We start from the raw sequence: 19189 nt of genomic DNA on the forward strand, positions 1-19189 counted from the left end.
TTCTGTTTCAGTCTCTCAGAAGCAGCTTCCCTGGTGGGGTTCTGCCTCTGGCTACTCTTGCCCTGTGCAGCTCAAACCTTCCATCAACTGCACAAGGTTGAGAAGAAACATGACTTGCTTTTAACAACCGAAGACCCACGTCATTGCCTGAATTGGCCGATTTTGCAAACCTTGACCCATCCCGATCTCATTGTTTTGGGGGTTATGCCACGTGGACAGCCACTCCGAGATCAGCAACCTGCGTCTCTCCGTGTGGCTGCGGGGCAGAGTCATGGAGTCTTTCAAGCCTGAGCCCTTGATGGGATCCCCAGAGGTAAGCCACAGTCTTTGCTTCCAGTTTTCCCAGGAAAACAGGTCTGGAGGGAAGTTTGCTTTTGGGCTATGGATGAGGAGCTCGCTGTTTGTGAAACTGGGGAAATGAACACACTCCAAGTCGTGAGCCCCTCGATAGCCATGGAATTTGCACCCTGGCGTCCAGCCTCCCAGCCCAAGGTCAACTGGTTCTCAACCTTGACTTTCTGATGTGTTGTGCACTGGCGTTGAAGGTGTTTACTCTCTGCTGACTGCTAGCGCCTGAACCGGTAGGGGAGGAAGAAATGGCTTGGCAAGTCTAAAGTCAACAATCTCGTGGGGCCTTGGGCCAAGTTTCTATTTCCAGCCACTCCCCGCCCTCACCCAGCTGGATGTAACTAGAGTCCCAGCCCCGCCCCAAACAGAGGCCAAGCCCCTTCGTAGAGTCCCGGTGATTTTAAAAACGACATTCTCCCGGATTGGTTCGGCTTCAAAACAAAGGGGAGGGGATTATTCACAGAGGGCATACCCGTAGCCCTTGGGCATCGGGGCTGGTTTATGGGTTCGGGCCTCGTGTTGGGGCCACTGCTGCGGTGCCTCGGGCTGCCGAAACCGGCTCCCGGACGGTGCCAGATCTCGGGTAATAAAGTAGTGCCTAGTGTGTAAAGGTGGCATAATCGCCCAACAATAACAACCATAATTAGACTTAACCACCCTCCGCCTCCGCCCTGGCAGTCGCCCTGACTCACTTCGACGGCACGCCGACCATCAGGGGACAAACTGAGGCAGGGGCGGCGCCGCGCACTCGAAGTACCCAGTCGCCCCTGATCCAGAGCTCGCCAGGTGTGAAACCTGTTGCGGGGATCTGCGCTAGGGGAGCGCCCACAAAGCTTGGTTCCGGCGTAGTTAGCCTTCCGATGCCTGAGCCGACCCTGCGTTAGGCTTCGTGGCCCTAAACTCCCGCCAGATCCTACTTAAGACGTCGCTCCGAGAGCGGGGACTGGAAACCGGAGCACAACTCCCTTGGGCCTTTTACCAGCCGAGGCGCGCTCCTGGCCTACGCTGCGAACCCACCTGCGACCCCTTGCCGCGCGATGCCTCCTGGGAGTTGTAGGACGGCGACCGGCTCTTTGGAGCGAGGGCCCAGGCCTGAGGACTCCATATCCCGTCTTGCCGCGCGGCTGTTTCTGACGCGACCCCGAGGCCAGGGGAGGGGCCTGGGGGCGTGGCCTACGCAGAGCCCCACCCCGCTCTCCGGCTGGCCCGACGCGGCGGTGGCAGTAGAGGCGGTGGTGGCGGCAGAGGCAGAGGCGGCGGCGGCGGCGGCGGCGGCGGCGGCGGCGGCGGGGGGGAGGGGCCGGGCGGGGGGCTGGCGGCAGCGGCGGATGGACTCACGGGTATCGGAGCTGTTCGGCGGCTGCTGCCGGCCCGGAGGGGGCCCGGCCGTGGGCGGATCCCTCAAGGCTCGGGGGGCCGGCGGCAGCAGCGGCTGTGGGGGCCCGAAGGGGAAGAAGAAGAACGGAAGGAACCGAGGGGGCAAAGCCAACAACCCTCCATACCTGCCCCCAGAGGTGAGCACCTGAGAAGTGGTGGGTGAGAGCAAACCCCTTCTTCCGGTCCCGGGACCCCGGGCAGGAAGATGAATCCCCCCTTCCGGTGTCAGGCCCCCACCTCCACCCCGGGGAAGAAGGGCGGGCGGGGGACCCCTTCCTTCTAGCCCCGGAACCCCAAGGCGGAGGGGCAGGGAGATGAGACGACCTCCCCTTCGGGGTCCAAACTCCCCTAGGAAGAGAAATGGGGAGGAACCCCTTCTTGCCCCGCAAAAGAGCAGAGTGGACTGCCCGGATCCTTCCCTGCACTGTGACAGGGGAAGGGGCTTGCTTCTTGGGGGCGGGGGAGAGGGGGGACCACCACTTGGTCCAAAGTTGTTCCGTAATGTGGAGGAAGAGCAAAATATTTTCTCCCCACCTTCCAGAACACACACACACAGAGCTAGGTGGACGGTGAAGCTTAGTCCTCTGACCCTTTGCCTGGCTGGGGGACAAGGAAGGGTGCCCACTCTCACTTGCTCCCTCTGTCCCAGAGGCAGGGTACAAGCAAGCCCTGGTGCCATAGTGTTTACAAGTTGGGCTGCTAACCACAAAGTCAGCAGTTCAAAACCACCAGCTGCTCCTCCAGAGAAAGATGGAGTTAAGGGCCACAGGGCAATTCTATCCTGCGCACTTTTTTCAGATGTGGTTTTGGTTTGCCCTCTTAAAGGAGAACCAGGGGGAGAGCCAAAAGCTGTGGTTGTCAATCTTTAACCTGCCCCACAATCCCCTGGTTGCCCAAACTTCTCTCTAGAATTTCACAGCCAGCAGATTCCCCACCCCACCCCATTTCTTAGAAATCCCCAGGTGCTGTGGACTCCGAAGGCCCCAGAGCCACAGTGTTAGGACCCTTTCCCTTGACCCTCATTTTGTAGCCTCCAAGTCACCCGTGCAGGTTTCACACCCAGCAGGGTTTAAAACATCTGCAGGCTCTTTGCACCTGGAAAATGCCCACCCTGGTACTCCCTCCCTGACCCGGAGGAGATGGCCCATGACTTGTCACAGCCAGAAAGCTGAGAGGAGGGAGCAGGAAGGAAAGCAAAACTAAAATGAGCAGGGAAGAGAAGTGCCGAAATCCAGAAGTGACTGAGCCAAACTCACCCGATCAGTCTGTTCCAAGTGATAGCCAGCCAACAGGACGGGGGGAAATTGTCCCTGTCACTTTCTAAGATTAAATCATCCCGAGAGCCGAAAGCCTCATCTGTCGCCCGAGGAACGGCGGGCGGTTTCAAACCGCTGACCCTGTCAGCAGCCCAGCAAGTAACCCCCTCCACCACCAGGACTGGGTAAAGCCATAGTGACAGAAGGTAGATCAGTTGTGTCAGGGAGCAGGATTAGTGATTGCTAATGAGGTTTCTTTTGGGGATGATGAATTTTCTGGAATTAGACAGTAGTGATGGTTGTACAACCTTGTGAAAATACTAAATTGTACCCATCACCAGGGTGAATTTTATGGTGTGTGAATTGTATCTCTCTCTCTTTTTTTTTAACACTCCCTTTTCCCACCAAAGTAAAGAAATAATAAGACAGACAGAATTCTCCAGACCCTTATGGAAGGAAATTGGGCTGAGGAGACTGCCCTCCGGGCCCCTGGGCTCTCTCTCCCTTGAATGACAAGCTCTAGAGCAGCTTCCTGGGTCAGGGAACCCAAACCCTCACCCCTGCCCCATCTCCTTGCACCTGAGAGGGAAAGGCCCCCACAGATGTTTCTGTGATGGGTCGTCTAGTTCAAAAAGACGGTCAAAGAGATTGTGGGGGTGCGTTCAAGATTTTCACCTCACACGAGGCACCCAGGTTAGCAGACAGGAGAGAAAGGCTCCTGTGAGTTTGGTGTGTGGAGTCTCGCCCCTTCAGTATGTTTTCCGAGTCTCGTGGGAGCCCACCTTTGGAGCTCTCACCGCTCACCTGGCCTCCTCTCCACCGGCTTGTAGTGACCGGTGCTGAGCTCACCCTTTGGTCTTGGTCCAGGACTTCTTGCAGCCTCTTATCCTCAATGACATCAGCAGAGAGGCCCCGGGCAGGAAGGAGGCAGTGTCTCTCAGGCCAGAGGCAAAAAAAGGCCTTGGGAGCCTGGGGAGAAAGGGGAGTGGGGGGGGGCGTTGATCTTGGATTTTGGAGGAATGTGGTGCTAGTGGCTGAAGAAAGGAGAGGCTCGGGTTCCGTTCCTGGCCTCCTGCACAACTCGCTGTGTCTGTAGCGGCTTCTCCTTTGGCCACACTGGGCCTGTCTGCCACTGACCTTTGGCAGGTACATGCTTAGACAGGTGCCACTGGGACTTTCCAGGCCCCCGTGGGAACCAGGAAGCCCGTGTTGGGTCCAGATGGCATATGGGAACTGCTACCCCTTTTATTTCCCTCCCCAGGCTGAAGATGGAAACATCGAATATAAAGTGAGTCTTAGGCAGGGGCGGGCCAGAGGGTCGGGGCAGGTTGATTGTTGTGAGGTTCTTCCAAACCTCATGATGTCTAGAGATTGCCAGTTGGCACCCAGACTCTGGCCCTCATTCTGTTGGAGGGAGGCTTACTGTTAAGAGAGGGTCAGGGACCAGGGAAGAGGAGTTTGGGTGGAAAGGGAGGGAGGGCTCGGGGCCTCTGGAAGAAAATGCTATGCCTGTGGGCTTTGTGGGGTGCACGTCTGATGGACCATCTCATGCTCCCCACCCCAAGCTGAAGCTGGTGAATCCATCGCAGTACCGCTTTGAGCACCTGGTGACCCAGATGAAGTGGCGGCTCCAGGAGGGCCGCGGTGAGGCCGTCTACCAGATCGGAGTGGAGGACAACGGGCTGCTGGTGGGCCTGGCTGAGGAGGAGATGCGCGCCTCCCTCAAGACCCTGCACCGGATGGCCGAGAAGTATGCCTGCCTTGTCCCTTACTTCCCTGCCCCAGGCCCCGGGATGGGGAGTGGGTGGGTGGGTGGGTTTGTGTGTGTGTCCGAGAAGTATGCCTGCTTTGTCCCTCACCTCCCTGCCCCAGCCCCCGGGAGGGGGTGTGTGTGTGGGGGGAGGGGAGGGTGTTTGGGACTTGAATTCTATCTTTGAGTTTTCCTTTTGCTTGTGTGTTTTTTTCTGCTCTCCTGGGTGGAGTGGAGAAGGTTGGGAGGTGCAGTGAGGTGTCGTAGGAGCCCCAAGCAGGCCAGGGGTCCAGAGCCTGGGCGGGGGCCCTGAGGGTCAAGTGTGGCGAACCTGGCCTTGCCGTGACAGGGTCGGGGCCGACATCACAGTCCTCCGGGAGCGAGAAGTGGATTATGATAGTGACACGCCCCGGAAGATCACCGAGGTGTTAGTACGAAAGGTCCCTGACAACCAGCAGGTGAAGCACACACTCTCCCCTGGCCAGCCGCCCTCCTGCCCCCACGTCCCCTGGGAGGGCCCTGAGGTGGTGGTCTCCCCTGGCCTGGGCCCGCCCCTTGTGCAGTAGCTGACGCCCTTGAAGCCCTGACCCTTGGCACTTCGTCCACAGTTTCTGGACCTCCGCGTAGCCGTCCTGGGGAACGTGGATTCGGGGAAGTCGACTCTGCTGGGAGTCCTGACCCAGGGGGAGCTGGACAATGGGCGGGGCCGGGCCCGGCTCAACCTTTTCCGACACCTGCATGAGATTCAGTCGGGCCGCACCTCCAGCATCAGCTTCGAGATCCTCGGATTTAACAGCAAGGGAGAGGTGCATGTGCTCAGCGGGACCCAGTAGGGCCAGGCCCTGAGCCAGGGAGGGGAGTGGTGAGGACCAAGGCTGGGGTCCGCGCGTGAAGGCTCTTGGGATTGGGCGGTGTAGAGGAGGGTAAGCAGGGAGCTGGGATCAAGCGCTAGCCCTCTCAGGAGACAACTCCAATAAGCCACCGGGCCAGTGGAGCCAAGGGTGATGAGGCCAGTGGCCTAGGGACTGATTGAGGCCAGGGCTAGGGAGACTGGCAAGTGGGCACTGAGAGCCCTGGGCTCTGGGCCAGGTGGTGAATTACAGCGACTCCCGGACAGCCGAAGAGATCTGCGAGAGCAGCTCCAAGATGATCACCTTCATCGACCTGGCTGGCCACCACAAGTACCTGCATACCACCATCTTTGGCCTCACCTCCTACTGCCCCGACTGCGCCCTCCTCCTCGTCAGTGCCAACACTGGCATAGGTAGGCAGCTTGGGGGCTGGCCTGGGGCTGGGGGCGGCAGCTGGGGGCCATACCTTGGAGGTACCAACACTTTCAGACCTGGGAGCCAGACTAATGCCCCTTCCTCCCTTCCAACTGCTCTCTCCCCTTTTTGTGTTCTGGGAGGCAGCCGGCACCACCAGGGAGCATCTGGGACTGGCCCTGGCCTTGAAAGTGCCCTTCTTCGTCGTGGTCAGCAAGGTGGACCTGTGTGCCAAGACCACGGTGGAGAGGACAGTACGGCAGCTGGAGCGGGTGCTCAAACAGCCTGGCTGTCACAAGGTCCCCATGCTGGTCACCTCCGAGGACGATGCCGTCACAGCTGCCCAGCAGTTTGCCCAGTCACCCAAGTAAGTCTGCCCCCAGGGGAAGGTTGCCCCTCTGCAAGGGCTTCTCCCCCGAGAAGGCTGCCTCAAGACCTAGGATCCCAGCCCCCAGGGCCAGACCACTTCTCAGTTCTGTGGGTCTTCAGCTTGGGAAGGTGGGAGGGCATCTCGACTGATGCCCTCCTTCCCCTGTCCAGCATGGAGGTGTCTGATAGCCAGGGACCCCTGACACCCATCACCCTCTTTGTGCTCTGGCTGGGCCTCATGTGCAGGTACACAGAGATTGCAACTAGAGCAGCGGTTCTCAACCTGTGGGTCAGGACCCCTTTGGGGGTTGAATGACCCTATCATAGGGGTCATCCGATTCATAACAGTAGCAGAATGACAGTGATGAAGTAGCAACAAAAAAATGTTATGGTTGGGGGGGGTCACCACCACATGAGGACCTGTGTGAAAGGGTCGTGGACTGAGGGAAGTGGAGAACCGCTGACTTAGAGCCTCCAGGAGAAGGTTAGCTGCCAGGAGGAAAGGTGCCTCAGCCAACCCTTTCCAGGCGTGGGCCCCAGCCTCTGCCTCTCATTGGGAAGGTCCTTACCTGTCCGTTCCATGTCCCCCTTCCAGTGTCACCCCAATCTTCACACTCTCGAGCGTGTCTGGAGAAAGCCTGGACCTGCTTAAAGTCTTTCTGAACATCCTGCCGCCGCTGACCAACAGCAAAGAGCAAGAGGAGCTGATGCAGCAGCTGACGGAGTTCCAGGTAGTGGCTTACTGGGAACCCCACAGGAAGGTACCCCATGGAGGGCCGACTCGGGGACTGGCCAGCCCTGCGTGGCTGCCCGCTGATGGGGCCTTCTCTGACTTCAGGTTGATGAAATCTACACAGTACCGGAGGTGGGGACTGTTGTCGGAGGGACTCTGTCCAGGTGAATTGCCTTGCTCGCTGCCCATCCTATTCAGCTTGCTCGCTTCCTCCTGAAGACAGAGCCCCAAGGAGCAGGCCCCTCGAACCCCACCCCCACCCCCTATTGAGCAGCGCCCACCGAAAGGCTGTGTTTGTTGACAGGTCAGGTGGTCACTGTCACAGGAAGTTGTCTGTTAGCCGGGATTGCTGCTTAGTGGGCATCGCCGGGCCCCAAGAAGACACTAGAGTGTGCCCACCCAACGTCAGCCCCCAGTGGGGAAAAGGCCAGGGCCCTTAAGATGACGAACCCAAGGGGATAACTTGGCCCTTCTGGGACCAGGGCTTCTGTGTCACCACAGTAGCTGCCACCTGCAGCTCAACCCTGGACTAGGGCACCTCCACCTCCAGGTCTGGACTTAGGACCCGTTAGCCCACTCTCAAGGATCAACATGAAGAGGGACAAAATTCCCCGGGTGGCCCCGAGCAGTAGGCCGACACTGAAAACCACCCGCCTCTGGGCTGCAGTGGGATTTGCCGCGAGGGGGACCAGCTGGTGGTGGGCCCCACAGACGACGGCTGCTTCCTGGAGCTGAGAGTGTACAGCATTCAGCGCAACCGCTCAGCCTGTCGTGTGCTGCGAGCCGGGCAGGCCGCCACGCTGGCCCTTGGGGACTTTGACCGTGCACTGCTTCGCAAGGTGAGGCGGGTGGATGGGTGGGTGAGTGGGAGCGAGACCTGGGAGACAAGGTCCTCAGACGGCGGCGCTGCAGGGTGAGCACCTGTCTGAGGGGCTGCAGAGAAACTCCAAAGCAATGTGGTCTCCAGGATGAGCAGCTGCCGATCTGGTCTGTTACCCAGACTGTGTGTGCATGCAAAGGGTTAGGCTGCTCACCCAGGGCAGACCCACTGTGGACTGGCCCTGACCTTGGGGAGCAGTAGGAAGGCTGGAGGACCTGGGAGGGGGGTAAGGAAGGATTCCTTCCTTGAGCTCAGGCCGGAGGTCCTATCCTGGAGGAAGGGGAGTTCAGGGGCTGTAAAAGGGGCACGGGGTGGACTGGGGCCAGAGGGTGTAATGCTAGGTCTGCCTTCCTTCCGGGACCTGTGCCTCCAGGGCATGGTGATGGTGAGCCCTGAGATGAATCCCACCATCTGCTCCGTGTTCGAGGCAGAGATAGTTCTCCTGTTCCACGCCACGACCTTCCGGCGGGGGTTCCAGGTGACGGTGCACGTTGGCAATGTCCGCCAGACTGCAGTGGTGGAAAAGATCCACACCAAGGTGACGGTGGCCAGCGGGTGGTTTCTCAGCGGGAAGTTGTCCTGACCTGGGTGGGCTGGCCCCTGGCATGAAGCGCATGCCCCCATGCCGAGGGCATACCACCCCCAAGAGTGGGAAGAGGCCTGGCTGGCCTCCCGGAGGGTGGAGAGCCAAGACTGGGGATGAAGGGGCCAGCCAGTAACCGCATCTCTGCTGTAGGACAAGCTGCGGACAGGGGAAAAGGCAGTGGTACGTTTTCGCTTCCTGAAACACCCAGAGTACTTGAAGGTGGGCGCCAAGCTGCTGTTCCGGGAGGGCGTCACCAAGGGCATCGGCCATGTCACCGACGTGCAAGCCATCACAGCAGGAGAGGCCCAGGCCAACATGGGCTTCTGAGCACCCCCTCCCCCACCCCCACCCCGGGGTGGGGACAACTCAATTGCCGCCCCTCCAATACACAGTGACTTCCGCCCCGCTGCCCTCTGTTGGCGGCTGTGTGTGTTAATAGGCTAGGGAGAGGGGTACTCCCTGCCACTTGACACCCCCCCCATCACCCTTCTGGGGTGGCCTGGGGCAGGGCTGTTCCGAGGGAGACGGAAGCGTGTTCAGGACAGTGGTAAGCAGCTGTGTGCCGCTTGCTGACTCCATGCCGCTCTGCTGGAGGGGGCTGGCTGTCAGGGACCTGTGATCCTGCAGGTGCTCCCTGCACTTCTGGAATCGTCGCGCCCAGGGTTGGCCCTCGAAAGCACTCCTTTGTGGATACCTCTTCTCAAGGTCTCGGAAGTTGCCCATTGCTAGCTGACTGTGGACACAGAAATCAGGGCCCTGCCCAGGGTCCGCGGAAGTGGCTCGGGCCAGCACGGTTGGCCGTGCTCTGCGCCCGTTTCTCAGCTTTACGCCCCTTCGCCTCCCCTCGTGGGCCCCACAGGTGCTATTTATTGTGCTGGCCCAGGCGTGGGGCTGCCGAGCTAAGGCCTGACACATCCAAGGTCAGCTGCATGTCCGTCAGTCTTGTCTTTTACTCTGCAGTGATCTGTTGATTTTAATGCTGGACCCCATAGGATGTTTTACTCCCCCCATCTAGTGGCTGGGGACCTAGCTCACAGCTCCCTGGCTGGCCGGCCATGCTTCCTCGGCCCTCCCTGCTCCGAGGCCTCTCACTTTGCTGATATGCAGCAACCATCCCTTTCCCTCTGATGCAGGGAAGCAGGAAGAAAGGGAGAGCTGTTGCCATACTCCCCCAACCCCCCCGCAACTAGGCCAGGCCGCCTCCTTCCCGTTAGCCTCCTGGTTCGCATGGACTCGGGGATTTGTTGGGCAAGGTTTCTTTGCATATATATATATATCATATATATATATATATACACACACACATATATTGTACAAAATAAAAGTGTTTTATTGGATACACTGTGCTTTGATTAAGATTCAGGTGTAGCCTCCAGAGCTAAGAGTCCTCTCCAGGAGTAGAACAAGGTAAACCAAACTCCAACATCGCTGACCCTGAGTCACTGGATGACACATGAGCAGTGTTCTGGCCGGTTCTACATAGTTCTCCAAGCTAGCAGAGTAGAAAGTGAAACCTACCCTTTTCAATGGGCACGGGCAGCTAGCTCCCCTACAATGAGGAGCCCTACACTCGAATGCTGTCAGAGATGGTGGGATTAGAGGACCAGCTGCTTACAAAACTGAGATGAAAGGTAATTTGGCTCTTCTCACTTTCCGTAGCTATGACAGCCTGAAGGACAGTGCATATGCTGCCCAGGGCCACCTGGATGAAGCTTAGTCCCTCTTCCTGTTTCAGAGTATCTGATGACGTTTTATAGGTACAAGTGACTGCCACCCACAGTGACCCTATAGGACAGAGTAGAACGGCCCCTGTGGATTCCCAAGACATTCTTTACAGGAGCAGAAAGACATTCTTTACAGGAGCAGAAAGCCTCAGCTTTCGCCCTTGGAGCTGCCGGTAAGCCCACGGTGCCACCAGGGCTCCTTGATAGGTATAAATTCAAATGTGGGGGAGAGAAAGGGGTGTGGCGGGGAGGGACTTGGAAAAAGTAATAGTAACAGATTCTCAGATCCCATGGGGCATTCTGCCTCCCAAGTATTAAATGGCAATTTCCTTGCAACTCCTGGGCTTAGCTATTTTTTAAACTAGCATGGGTTTGACCTGCTACTAAGAAGCCCGGTGGTTAAAAGTTTCTGTATTGGAATGTCCAGCTCCACTTCTGCGCTGCCACTGATACACAGTTGCAAGGAAAAACCAAACACTGCAGAGTTGATGCCCGCTCACAGAGATCCAATTGGACAGGGTAGAACTGCCCCTGCTGAGTTTCAAGACCTTGACACTCTATGGTCGTAGAAAGCTCCATCTTTCTTCTGCAGAGCAGGTGGTTTCCAACTGCTGACTCTACACCACCAGAGCCCCAGTCGCAAGGAAGGAAAGGTTAAATATCAGCAAAAAGGCGCTAGCGTTTACCCAACCCTGCATGGTGACGGGCTGGGCGTATCCCCAAGGAAACAAGGCTTGTTGCTGTTCTGCCACCCACCATCTCCTGCCACATGCACTACTGGTGTCTCAAAACGAGCAGAACCCGGGTTGGGACAATAGCATTTCGCCACGTGGGGCCTTCATGCCAGGAACAAGAGAACGGGGGAAAGCTTGTCAACCCGTCATTCCAACCACAGGTTTTGTTTTTAAAGTACCTTTTTTCTGGGTTAACCAAAAGGGAAGTTTGGAAAGTCATTAGACTTTTTCTGGGGCTCCTGAAAGAGTGGGGGACACTTTCCAACATGGATGGGGCATTTGTGGGGATGTACAGCTGTATATAGGCAGGCCCCCCAAGAGGATCGTTTCAGTTTGGGTAATCCGATGGAAGCGTTTTCACCACATGTACTCATTCATTGACTATCAGCTCCTCTTAGGTGCCAGGCACCATGAAGAATTCTTGCCTTCAAGAATCTATAAATCCAAAAAAATAAATAAAATAAAAAAAGAATCTATAAATTCAGTGACAAAGCCATGTACACTACTGAATTTTATTAGAGCGCTGATTTTACTTCCATGAGGGTAGAACACATAGAGGAAGAAATAATTTTCAAACTGCTCTTCTTTCTTCAAGCTAAATGTAGACTCTGCTGTAATTTATAAATAAACCAAAAAGTAGAGGTTGGTTTATGTAGATGTCTGGGGTGGGGGTGCATGGGCACACACCATTTTCCCTTCCTATTTACCCCCACTCCACCCTACTCAGTTTATCTTTACAATTCCAAGTTTCTCATGAGATGTCAGAAAAACCAAAAGAGCTGACTTCCCATACATAAGAATGGAGATTAAGAATTCAGTTATCATGTTGGACAAGTTGAAAGCGCTACAATAATGAATTTTTTAAATGGGGTTAAAACTCTAGAAGCTCACACTTCAGCAAGGAAGAAGTTTCTTAACAGGGTCAATAGCAATCTCATTCTGCATAAATACGAGAGGAGACAGGGCCAACAGGCCGCTGCCCCCGTTGTAACAGGTGCCCATGAGTCCATTTTCAAGGGCAACTGTCCCCTGGGGGCTTTCTGGGCTGTAATCTTTCAGTTGGCTTAAGCTCACCATGGGAGAAAGACCTGGTGGCTTGATTTTGTAAAGGGACCCTCCTAGGAAACCCTCAGGGGACGTCCCCTCTGTCACGGAGTGGGGACAAGTGTAAAATCCGCATCAGTTCATAAAATAACCTTTATGGGAATCGAGCACCAGATCTTCCTCGTTGAGTCACTGAATGGATTCAAACTGCCAACTTTTCAATTAGCAGGCGAGCACGTAGCCATGGCGCCAACAGGGCTCTTTCATACTAGGGTTCACTGGAGCCTAGTTTGGGATGTGAGTAGCTTTTATGTACACAGCCCTGCTTCGACAACTGCTCGTGTTTCTGGAGGGCTCCAACTGATAGTTTGGAGCAAAGTATTACCTGCACCATCACAGGACTGATGAGAAACTTAAAAAAAACCCTTACCAGTTCATACCTTCTCTGTGCCAACTTTTCAAGCTAGGCACTACATTATTTCTAACCTTTAATAATCTACAAAGCATTCTTAATTGTACAAATGAGGAGAGAAGCCTGCTCACAGGCACACTCACAGAGGCAGAGCGAGGGGTGGAACCAGGTTTCTTGGGCTCCAGGGAGCACACACTTCTCATTGTGTGGCACTGCCTCCCTAAGTGTGACAGCTCAGATTCAGAGCCGCTCTTCCCATGGAAGACGGATTCGTAGTCTCTACTGGTGAAGGGATCAGATTCCATGGCTGGGAAGACAGGCGCTATAACTCAGCACCTAACTGGATTCGTTTGCATATTAAAAACTTAAGTTATGAATTCCCTGGAGAAGTGAATCCATTTCTATCTCCCAGGGAATAGATAAGATATGAACACTATAGGGCAGCCCTAATGGGCTAGTGGTTTAAAAAAAGACTCCAGTGTCTGCATGCCCTCAGCCCTGGGCCGCTTGGTACTGGAGGCCATAGGGCTCTTGAGGTTTCTTTTGCCTTGAGGAGAAAGGGTAGGAACCATGCGGGGGGGTGGGGATTGGGGCTGCCCAAAGGATTTCTGCAACTCTAAGGCAAAATGATAGTCCGCGTGTTCCGGCATCTCCCACACTGGCACCAGGGAACCACACTGCTCACACGGCACTTGGTCTTCAGCGTCTAGGAGACGCGGAGTGGGCACTGCCTCTTGAGCCACACCCAACGCTGACCTTGGGGTGGTTAAGGAAGCAAGCGTGTGGGAACTGCTCAGGGCCAAAGTTGTCCCCACAGGAGCTGCGCCGGCGGGTCCTGCATTCAACACCTCTCCACAAGCCGGCACGCGGCCTGGGGAATCCATCGGAGAGTGGCTTGGGAACCCTTGAGGGCTGGAGCTCGGCTTTTGTGGAGAATAGGAAACCAAAGGATTACTAAACTGTTTCTGTTTTTGGGCTTCCAGACTTTTTTGCTTAAAGAAGGGCTCAATCCCTTTAGCCTGACTGGTCTGGAAAGGCAGTGCGGGTTTGGATGGTGACTTGGTCATGGGGGTCTGGGAGGTGGCGGTCAGTGATGAGAAAGATGCTTCTTTGCCTTTCTGCTTCTCTGCAGCTCTTTGGAAGAAGGATTCCAGACAATTGGGTGCTTTCTTGGTGGATGGACCACTTCCCTGGGTCTTAGCTTCTGAACTGGCACCTGGCACCTTTGGCAAATAACTGGGGTCACTGCTCAAGAAGACGGTGATGTCTGTGCCAGACCCAGGGGTAGAGGCAGAGAATTTGGAGGCCGAGAGGAAAAGCATCGTGAGAGGAGGGGACCTGTACAAAAGGAAAGAAACAAGGTGAGCCCTGATTTCCAAATTGAGGACAGAGTCAATGCCTAAAATGATTGGGAGTCTGCTTCTACCACAGAAGACATGACTACGTGGCCCAGCAGTGGTCCGGAAATGTTCCTGTGTATCTGATTGTTAACACAGGTTCAGCAGACCCGAGGGGTCAGATTACTGGTGTTTCTAGCAAGTTCTTAGCGGTGGCTGCTGCTGCTGACCAGAGACACTCTTTTGATTGAGAGGAAGACAATCACTATTTTAGCAAACACCCACCTTAGTATAGTTCCCTGACAGCGGGGGATTCTTTTTAAAACACATTTCTGATGTTGAGCTGCTATGGTTCAGGGTTACATGCACGCGCGCACGCGCACGCACACACACACACACTTCAGGGTTGGGCAAGAAAACAAAATTGTTTTTTTCATTCAAGGCAACAAAAACCCACCCTACAGCCCAGTGTTTCCTGAAGTGGGTGCTCCTGCCCCTTCAGGAGTGGGGCGCTGGGGTGATCCAGGCTGCTGCAAAGCGGTTTCCTACACTTTATCCCAGATTATGGGTGATGGCACCAAAGTTTTCACTTGCCAGGGGGGCACTGACTAATTTATTTTTTTCCTGGAAAGGGGGTGGTAGGTCCAATCAGTTTGGGAACCTGTGGTTTAGAGTAATAGTTAATTATTTAATCATAAATAATAATAATAAACTGGAAAGACTGCAAACAAATCCTTTTAAGCCATCCCAGACGGATTTTCCACTCTGCACTTTCTTGGGAATGAAATTCTACAACTCCTTTTGATCACCCATCCAGTGTCTCGGAAACAAAGATTGCTGTCACAGTTCCTCATTCTGCCCGTCACCCACATCGGTTTTCACATGAGCGGAACTTCAGAGAACACATTCTTCTACCAGATGAGTCCCTCGGGTACAGAGAACGATCCACAATGCTGTGTGTCACACAGCGAGCATGAGGCGCTGTTTTTAAATGAAGGCAGTGCCTCCCCATCCTCAGGCTTTACATTTTGGGACAGCCGACCGGCAGGTCATCTTGATGCTTCCCGCACAATGAACCTCACAGCTGTCTAGTCTGGGATTAGGCAGTGTTCAGTCAGGTTTCACACAAACACAGTACTACAATGGTCACTTATCGAAAACATTTTAGTATTTAAAACAGTGTGAAATAAAAGGTAAATTATCCTACGTAAAGAACAAAGGCCCTCAAACTTCAGAGACCCTATCATATTGTAGAGGTCTGTACAGTTAATAGTCGTGCCAATAAATCTACATACACGATGATTTCAGTGATTCACCAAACCATCATTTCAATATCGATCGTCCAGTCTGCTGTTGCTATGCGCCATCGAGTTCATCCCAGCGCTGCCCCCGAGTTTCCCGGGAGCAGATGACCAGGTCTTTTCTCCCACCGTAGAGAACTCCCTCATTATGCCACCTGGGCTCTTCAATCAATGTAATAGACATGTTGTTCATGGTCAAGTAGAGGGTCAGTGAAAAAGAGGGACATCCTCCCCCAGAGAGATTGACACAGTGGCCCGTAACAAGGGGCTCACACATTAACAGCCGGGAGGATGACATGTGCGGGACTGGGCAGCACCTACCAACTAACAACATGCAAAATAAGTCAAGGATCCCAGGTGTGAAAACCACTCCTACTTGGGCAGCAAATGAACACACTTCAAAAAGATGTTCTTCCATACTTTGTCCAATTTCATGAGCAACTGAAGCAGAATTTACAATAACAGATGGCAAAAGTTACACCACCAGAAGAACGTATAACTGAGTTGAGATGTTAGAGATAATCAACAGGTTTTTAAAACAGAACAATCAAATCATTGACAGAAGTCTCTACACATATTCTTGGAACTCAAGTTCCTCTGCCACTAGCAGGTTAACGCCTCCTTTGAGTCCTGGGAATTTGCATGCACCAAATGGTAACAAGGAGGTCCCAGCTGAGCTGCCTTGCTTCCAGCATTGCAACTGGGTTTCCTCCCTCAGTGAAAGACCGGTCCCCTCTGCTCGAAGTGTTACTAGCCAGCGTCACAAAGAGCTAAGCCCGGCTGGAAGAGAGCAGATGCTTACTCATTTTAGAGCTAAGGCAGGCCATACATCTCTGGCAAGGAGATATGCTCAAAGAGAACCCACCACTGCGTTTGGATCCCAGAAGTGTTACAGTTCCTGATGACAGCAAATGCGTCCTGGCTCATCTTGTGTGCGTCATAGTGGGTGAGGGCACAACAGCGGCGCAGGCTGCTGAGACGCGTGTCTCCTTGTATCCGAATGCTCACAACCAAATGAGTGGCCACCCTGTCGTTCTGTGGGCGGGAGAGGATGGAGACCAGAACTGAGGTTACATGAACATCTGGAATTTATGTGCTGAATTGCAGGAAAGGAAAGTACGGGGTGCCAGAGTGGTGTGGAAACAAAGTTCAAAAGTCATCAGTGCAGCTGTTTATTCCAGCATTTTTCAGGTAAGTTACAAATACAGACTGAAGACCTATTACGCACAAGACACTATTAGGTAGTCTGAGGGATGCAAAGACATTTCCTATATTCATACATCTTATTACATGAACAGTATATAGTCTATAGGATAGAATCATTTTCTTAAAAAATATTTTGGGTGCAAAGAGAAGATAGAATTGGGGTGATGAAATATTAAAATATGGAGACGATTTTGACATTGATGGAAAACCACAACAATAAAACCCATTGCTGTCAAGTCCATTCCAACCCCTAAGTCCCCTGTGTAGGGTCTCCAAGGCGACACATCTTTACGGAGTAGACAGCTTCAGTCTTCCTCCTGGGGAGAGGTAGGTAGGTCTGAGTTGCTGACCCTGCAGTCAGTAGTCCAACACTTCCCTGGCAACACCAGGAACAAGAGAGAATGAATGAAAGTGTCTGTCTGTCTATCTGTTTTTAGTAGCTACCATACGATATTCTATTTCATGTAATTGTCTAAAGGGAAGATCCAGCTAGGATGTCAAAGATGGAGGATCTGTGCAGCCTTTTCTTTTTCCCTGCTACGATTCTCTTATGCTTCATGAGAATGCACGCTTCCTGTAGCGCCTGCTCCTTACCACCCATGTGCAGAAGACACTGCGCAGTGAGCCTGCCTCTAGAGAACACAATCGCTTTTCTTGCACGCTAGGCATCTGAATGAGAAAGAGGCAGAAATCACATGAACAGTCTACATAGGGAGTTCTTCAAAATCATGGGATATTACAGAAAATGCCCTTAAGGCAAAGGAGACGAGAACAGCAGCTATTTGGGGGGTAAAGGAGGCCATGGAAATACATCGGTATACAGTTTGGTAACTTGAGAGAACACAAACTGACAAATACAAAGGAACCGTTCTCAAGCAAAGCTATTGGACGACAAGTGGATGCCCGTGGGAGCTGTCCAGGCACTAGAAATCCAGGAGAAACACAAAACACAGTCCAGATCCTCGTGGTCTCTTTGTGGTCCTGGAAGATGGAGATGATAATGGCAAAGATGCGCGCGATGGACAAGACAGAGCTGAGCAGAGTGGCTAATGTCTCAGCATGGTTGGAGCAGGATTCGCAGAGGAGCCAACGAAAGCTAAGCAGAGAACTGAATACAGTGAGCGAGAGCTGCTCGGCACGCATCAGCAGAGGCTCTCCAGGCTGAAGGACCCCTACCGGCAAAGGGGGTGAGGTGGATGCAGCAGAGAAAAGGGTGAGGGCTGGAGGGGAGGGCGTGTGGGGGGGAGGACAGATGAAGTCAGAGGAGACAGAGGCCTGATCATAAGGGGTTCTGCAGAGTGGACGAAAAGCCCAATCAATCCTTAACACGGCTGAAGCGTGAACCAGAAGCCACTGGGCTGTATTCAACAACGAAGTTGCAGAGTGTGCTACCAGATTACTTTTATGACGGAAAGTTCTTAGAAACATGCGGCTGGATAAACATTCAGGGATCTGCCAGGTGCTGCCCAGGTGGCTTACGGAGAAAGGGAGTGACACCTAGTGGCAAAGTCACACAAGCGGATGACCACAGGCCTCCGACCCCAGTTGCTTAGAGGAAGAACACGCACCGCTCGTTCCTGCTAAAAAAGGAGCAGACTGGTCATTCTGGACTATTCTAGGAAGCAACCAGTTGATTTAGAGGCTTCTCAGATGTCTCAAAAAGAGAGAACACAGCAAACTATGCCTTAAGTGACAAACAAACAAACAAAGCTCCCTACAGACAAATCAGACATCTGACAAGGGACAAAGATCAAGACTTGATGTAAAGAACTCCTAATAACTGAAAACAGAACACGTGAATCTTTAAACTGGATGAGGGCTCTCATGATACTTTTCTCTGAAGACGACATGTAAACAGCCACAGGTGAGGCTGAAATCAACACCATGAGGACCACAGTGAGACCCCTGACACCCACTGCCAGGATCCAGTTGTTGTGGAGTGAGTTCCAATCCACAGAGACCCCAAGTGTGCCGGGTGGAACTGGGGACCCCAGGTTTTCAGTGGCTGCTTTTCTGGATTGCCAGAAGTTTTTTCCACCGTGCCACTGGGTAGACTCAAGCCTCCAGCCTGTCAGTTATCAGCTGAGTGATTGAACACAGTACTGACTAGCAGGGCCAAATCAAAAAGATAGAGCAAGGAGTGGCAGCAGATGTGGAGAAGTGGGAACCCTAGTATCCTCTTAGTGGGACTACTAACTGGTGCGACTACTTTGGAAAAACAGTTTGGCATTTCCTCAAAAGGAAATGACTCAGCAATTCCACTCAACGAAAGTATATGTCTACTAAAAACTCATGAGTGTCCATAGCAACGATTTATAACAGCCTACATGTCTATCCACTAATGAATGGATCAAGCAAATGTAGTCTATTCATACAGCGTAATGTTATTCAGCCATTAAAAAGGAGTGAAGTAGCAATACATACACCATGCCTGAACACCTGCTAAGTCACAGACCAAGTCACCAAAGGCTACTTGTTGTATTATTCTGTTTACATGAAAAGCCAAGAAAAAGCAGATCTACTGAGATAGATGGATGGAAGGAAGGAAGGAAGGAAGGAAGGAAGGAAGGAAGGAAGGAAGGAAGGAAGGAAAACTGACTAGTGGTTGCCTCGGGCTGAGGACCAGAGAGGAAAATGGAGAGCAACTGCTATTAGTTAGAGGGCTTCTTGATAAAGTGCTGGAAATGCTCCAGAATTGATTGTGGTAATGCTTGCATAACTGGAGTATACTAAAATCCACTGACCTTTAAATAGGTAAATTTGTGCTAGGTGGTGAAATGTACATTAAATATTTCTTTGAAAATGAGCAAAACCCCAAAGATATACCCCATCACACCCACTAGGATGGCTGTTAAAGAGGGGCCCTC

The 19189-nt window shown here is 53.3% G+C and overlaps 2 protein-coding genes across 6 annotated transcripts in view; one reads left to right on the forward strand and one right to left on the reverse strand.

Annotated features, from left to right (window-relative positions):
- Positions 1 to 1638: 1638 nt before the first annotated feature.
- On the forward strand, positions 1639 to 9901 carry GTPBP2 (GTP binding protein 2). Of its 2 annotated transcripts, none has more exons than XM_075555035.1 (12): positions 1639 to 1862; positions 4243 to 4269; positions 4571 to 4731; positions 5081 to 5189; positions 5340 to 5537; positions 5821 to 5995; positions 6144 to 6363; positions 6961 to 7096; positions 7204 to 7262; positions 7766 to 7937; positions 8352 to 8516; positions 8715 to 9901. In XM_075555035.1, the coding sequence occupies exons 1-12, from the start codon at positions 1677 to 1679 to the stop codon at positions 8889 to 8891; spliced, it is 1785 nt and encodes a 594-aa protein (XP_075411150.1). In that variant the 5' UTR covers positions 1639 to 1676; the 3' UTR covers positions 8892 to 9901. The 2 variants fall into 2 exon arrangements, with proteins under 2 accessions (XP_075411150.1, XP_075411149.1); XM_075555034.1 differs by having other exon boundaries at positions 1640 to 1862; positions 4547 to 4731.
- Positions 9902 to 11525: 1624 nt separating this feature from the next.
- The window catches only part of POLH (DNA polymerase eta), a 30726-nt gene continuing 23062 nt past the window's right edge, over positions 11526 to 19189 (reverse strand). For all 4 annotated transcript variants that reach the window (XM_075555036.1, XM_075555039.1, XM_075555038.1 and 1 more), the window contains 2 exons: positions 15982 to 16151; positions 11526 to 13816 (listed from right to left, as the gene is read on the reverse strand). In XM_075555036.1, the coding sequence (XP_075411151.1) occupies positions 12925 to 13816; positions 15982 to 16151 (1062 nt within the window). In that variant the 3' untranslated portion in view covers positions 11526 to 12924. The remainder of the gene's footprint in view (positions 13817 to 15981; positions 16152 to 19189) is intronic.

This window comes from Tenrec ecaudatus, chromosome 7, assembly GCF_050624435.1.
Source record: "Tenrec ecaudatus isolate mTenEca1 chromosome 7, mTenEca1.hap1, whole genome shotgun sequence".
Classification (NCBI taxonomy): domain Eukaryota; kingdom Metazoa; phylum Chordata; class Mammalia; order Afrosoricida; family Tenrecidae; genus Tenrec; species Tenrec ecaudatus.

What these genes read in the sequence shown, in the direction of transcription:
- GTPBP2 (XM_075555034.1), top strand. Translation starts at nt 1,677, where the DNA reads ATGGACTCACGGGTATCGGAGCTGTTCGGCGGCTGCTGCCGGCCCGGA. An exon ending in ATGGAAACATCGAATATAAA is followed by an intron (nt 4,270 to 4,546) that starts GTGAGTCTTAGG and finishes CCCCACCCCAAG; the next exon opens with CTGAAGCTGGTGAATCCATC. An exon ending in GTCGGAGGGACTCTGTCCAG is followed by an intron (nt 7,263 to 7,765) that starts GTGAATTGCCTT and finishes TCTGGGCTGCAG; the next exon opens with TGGGATTTGCCGCGAGGGGG.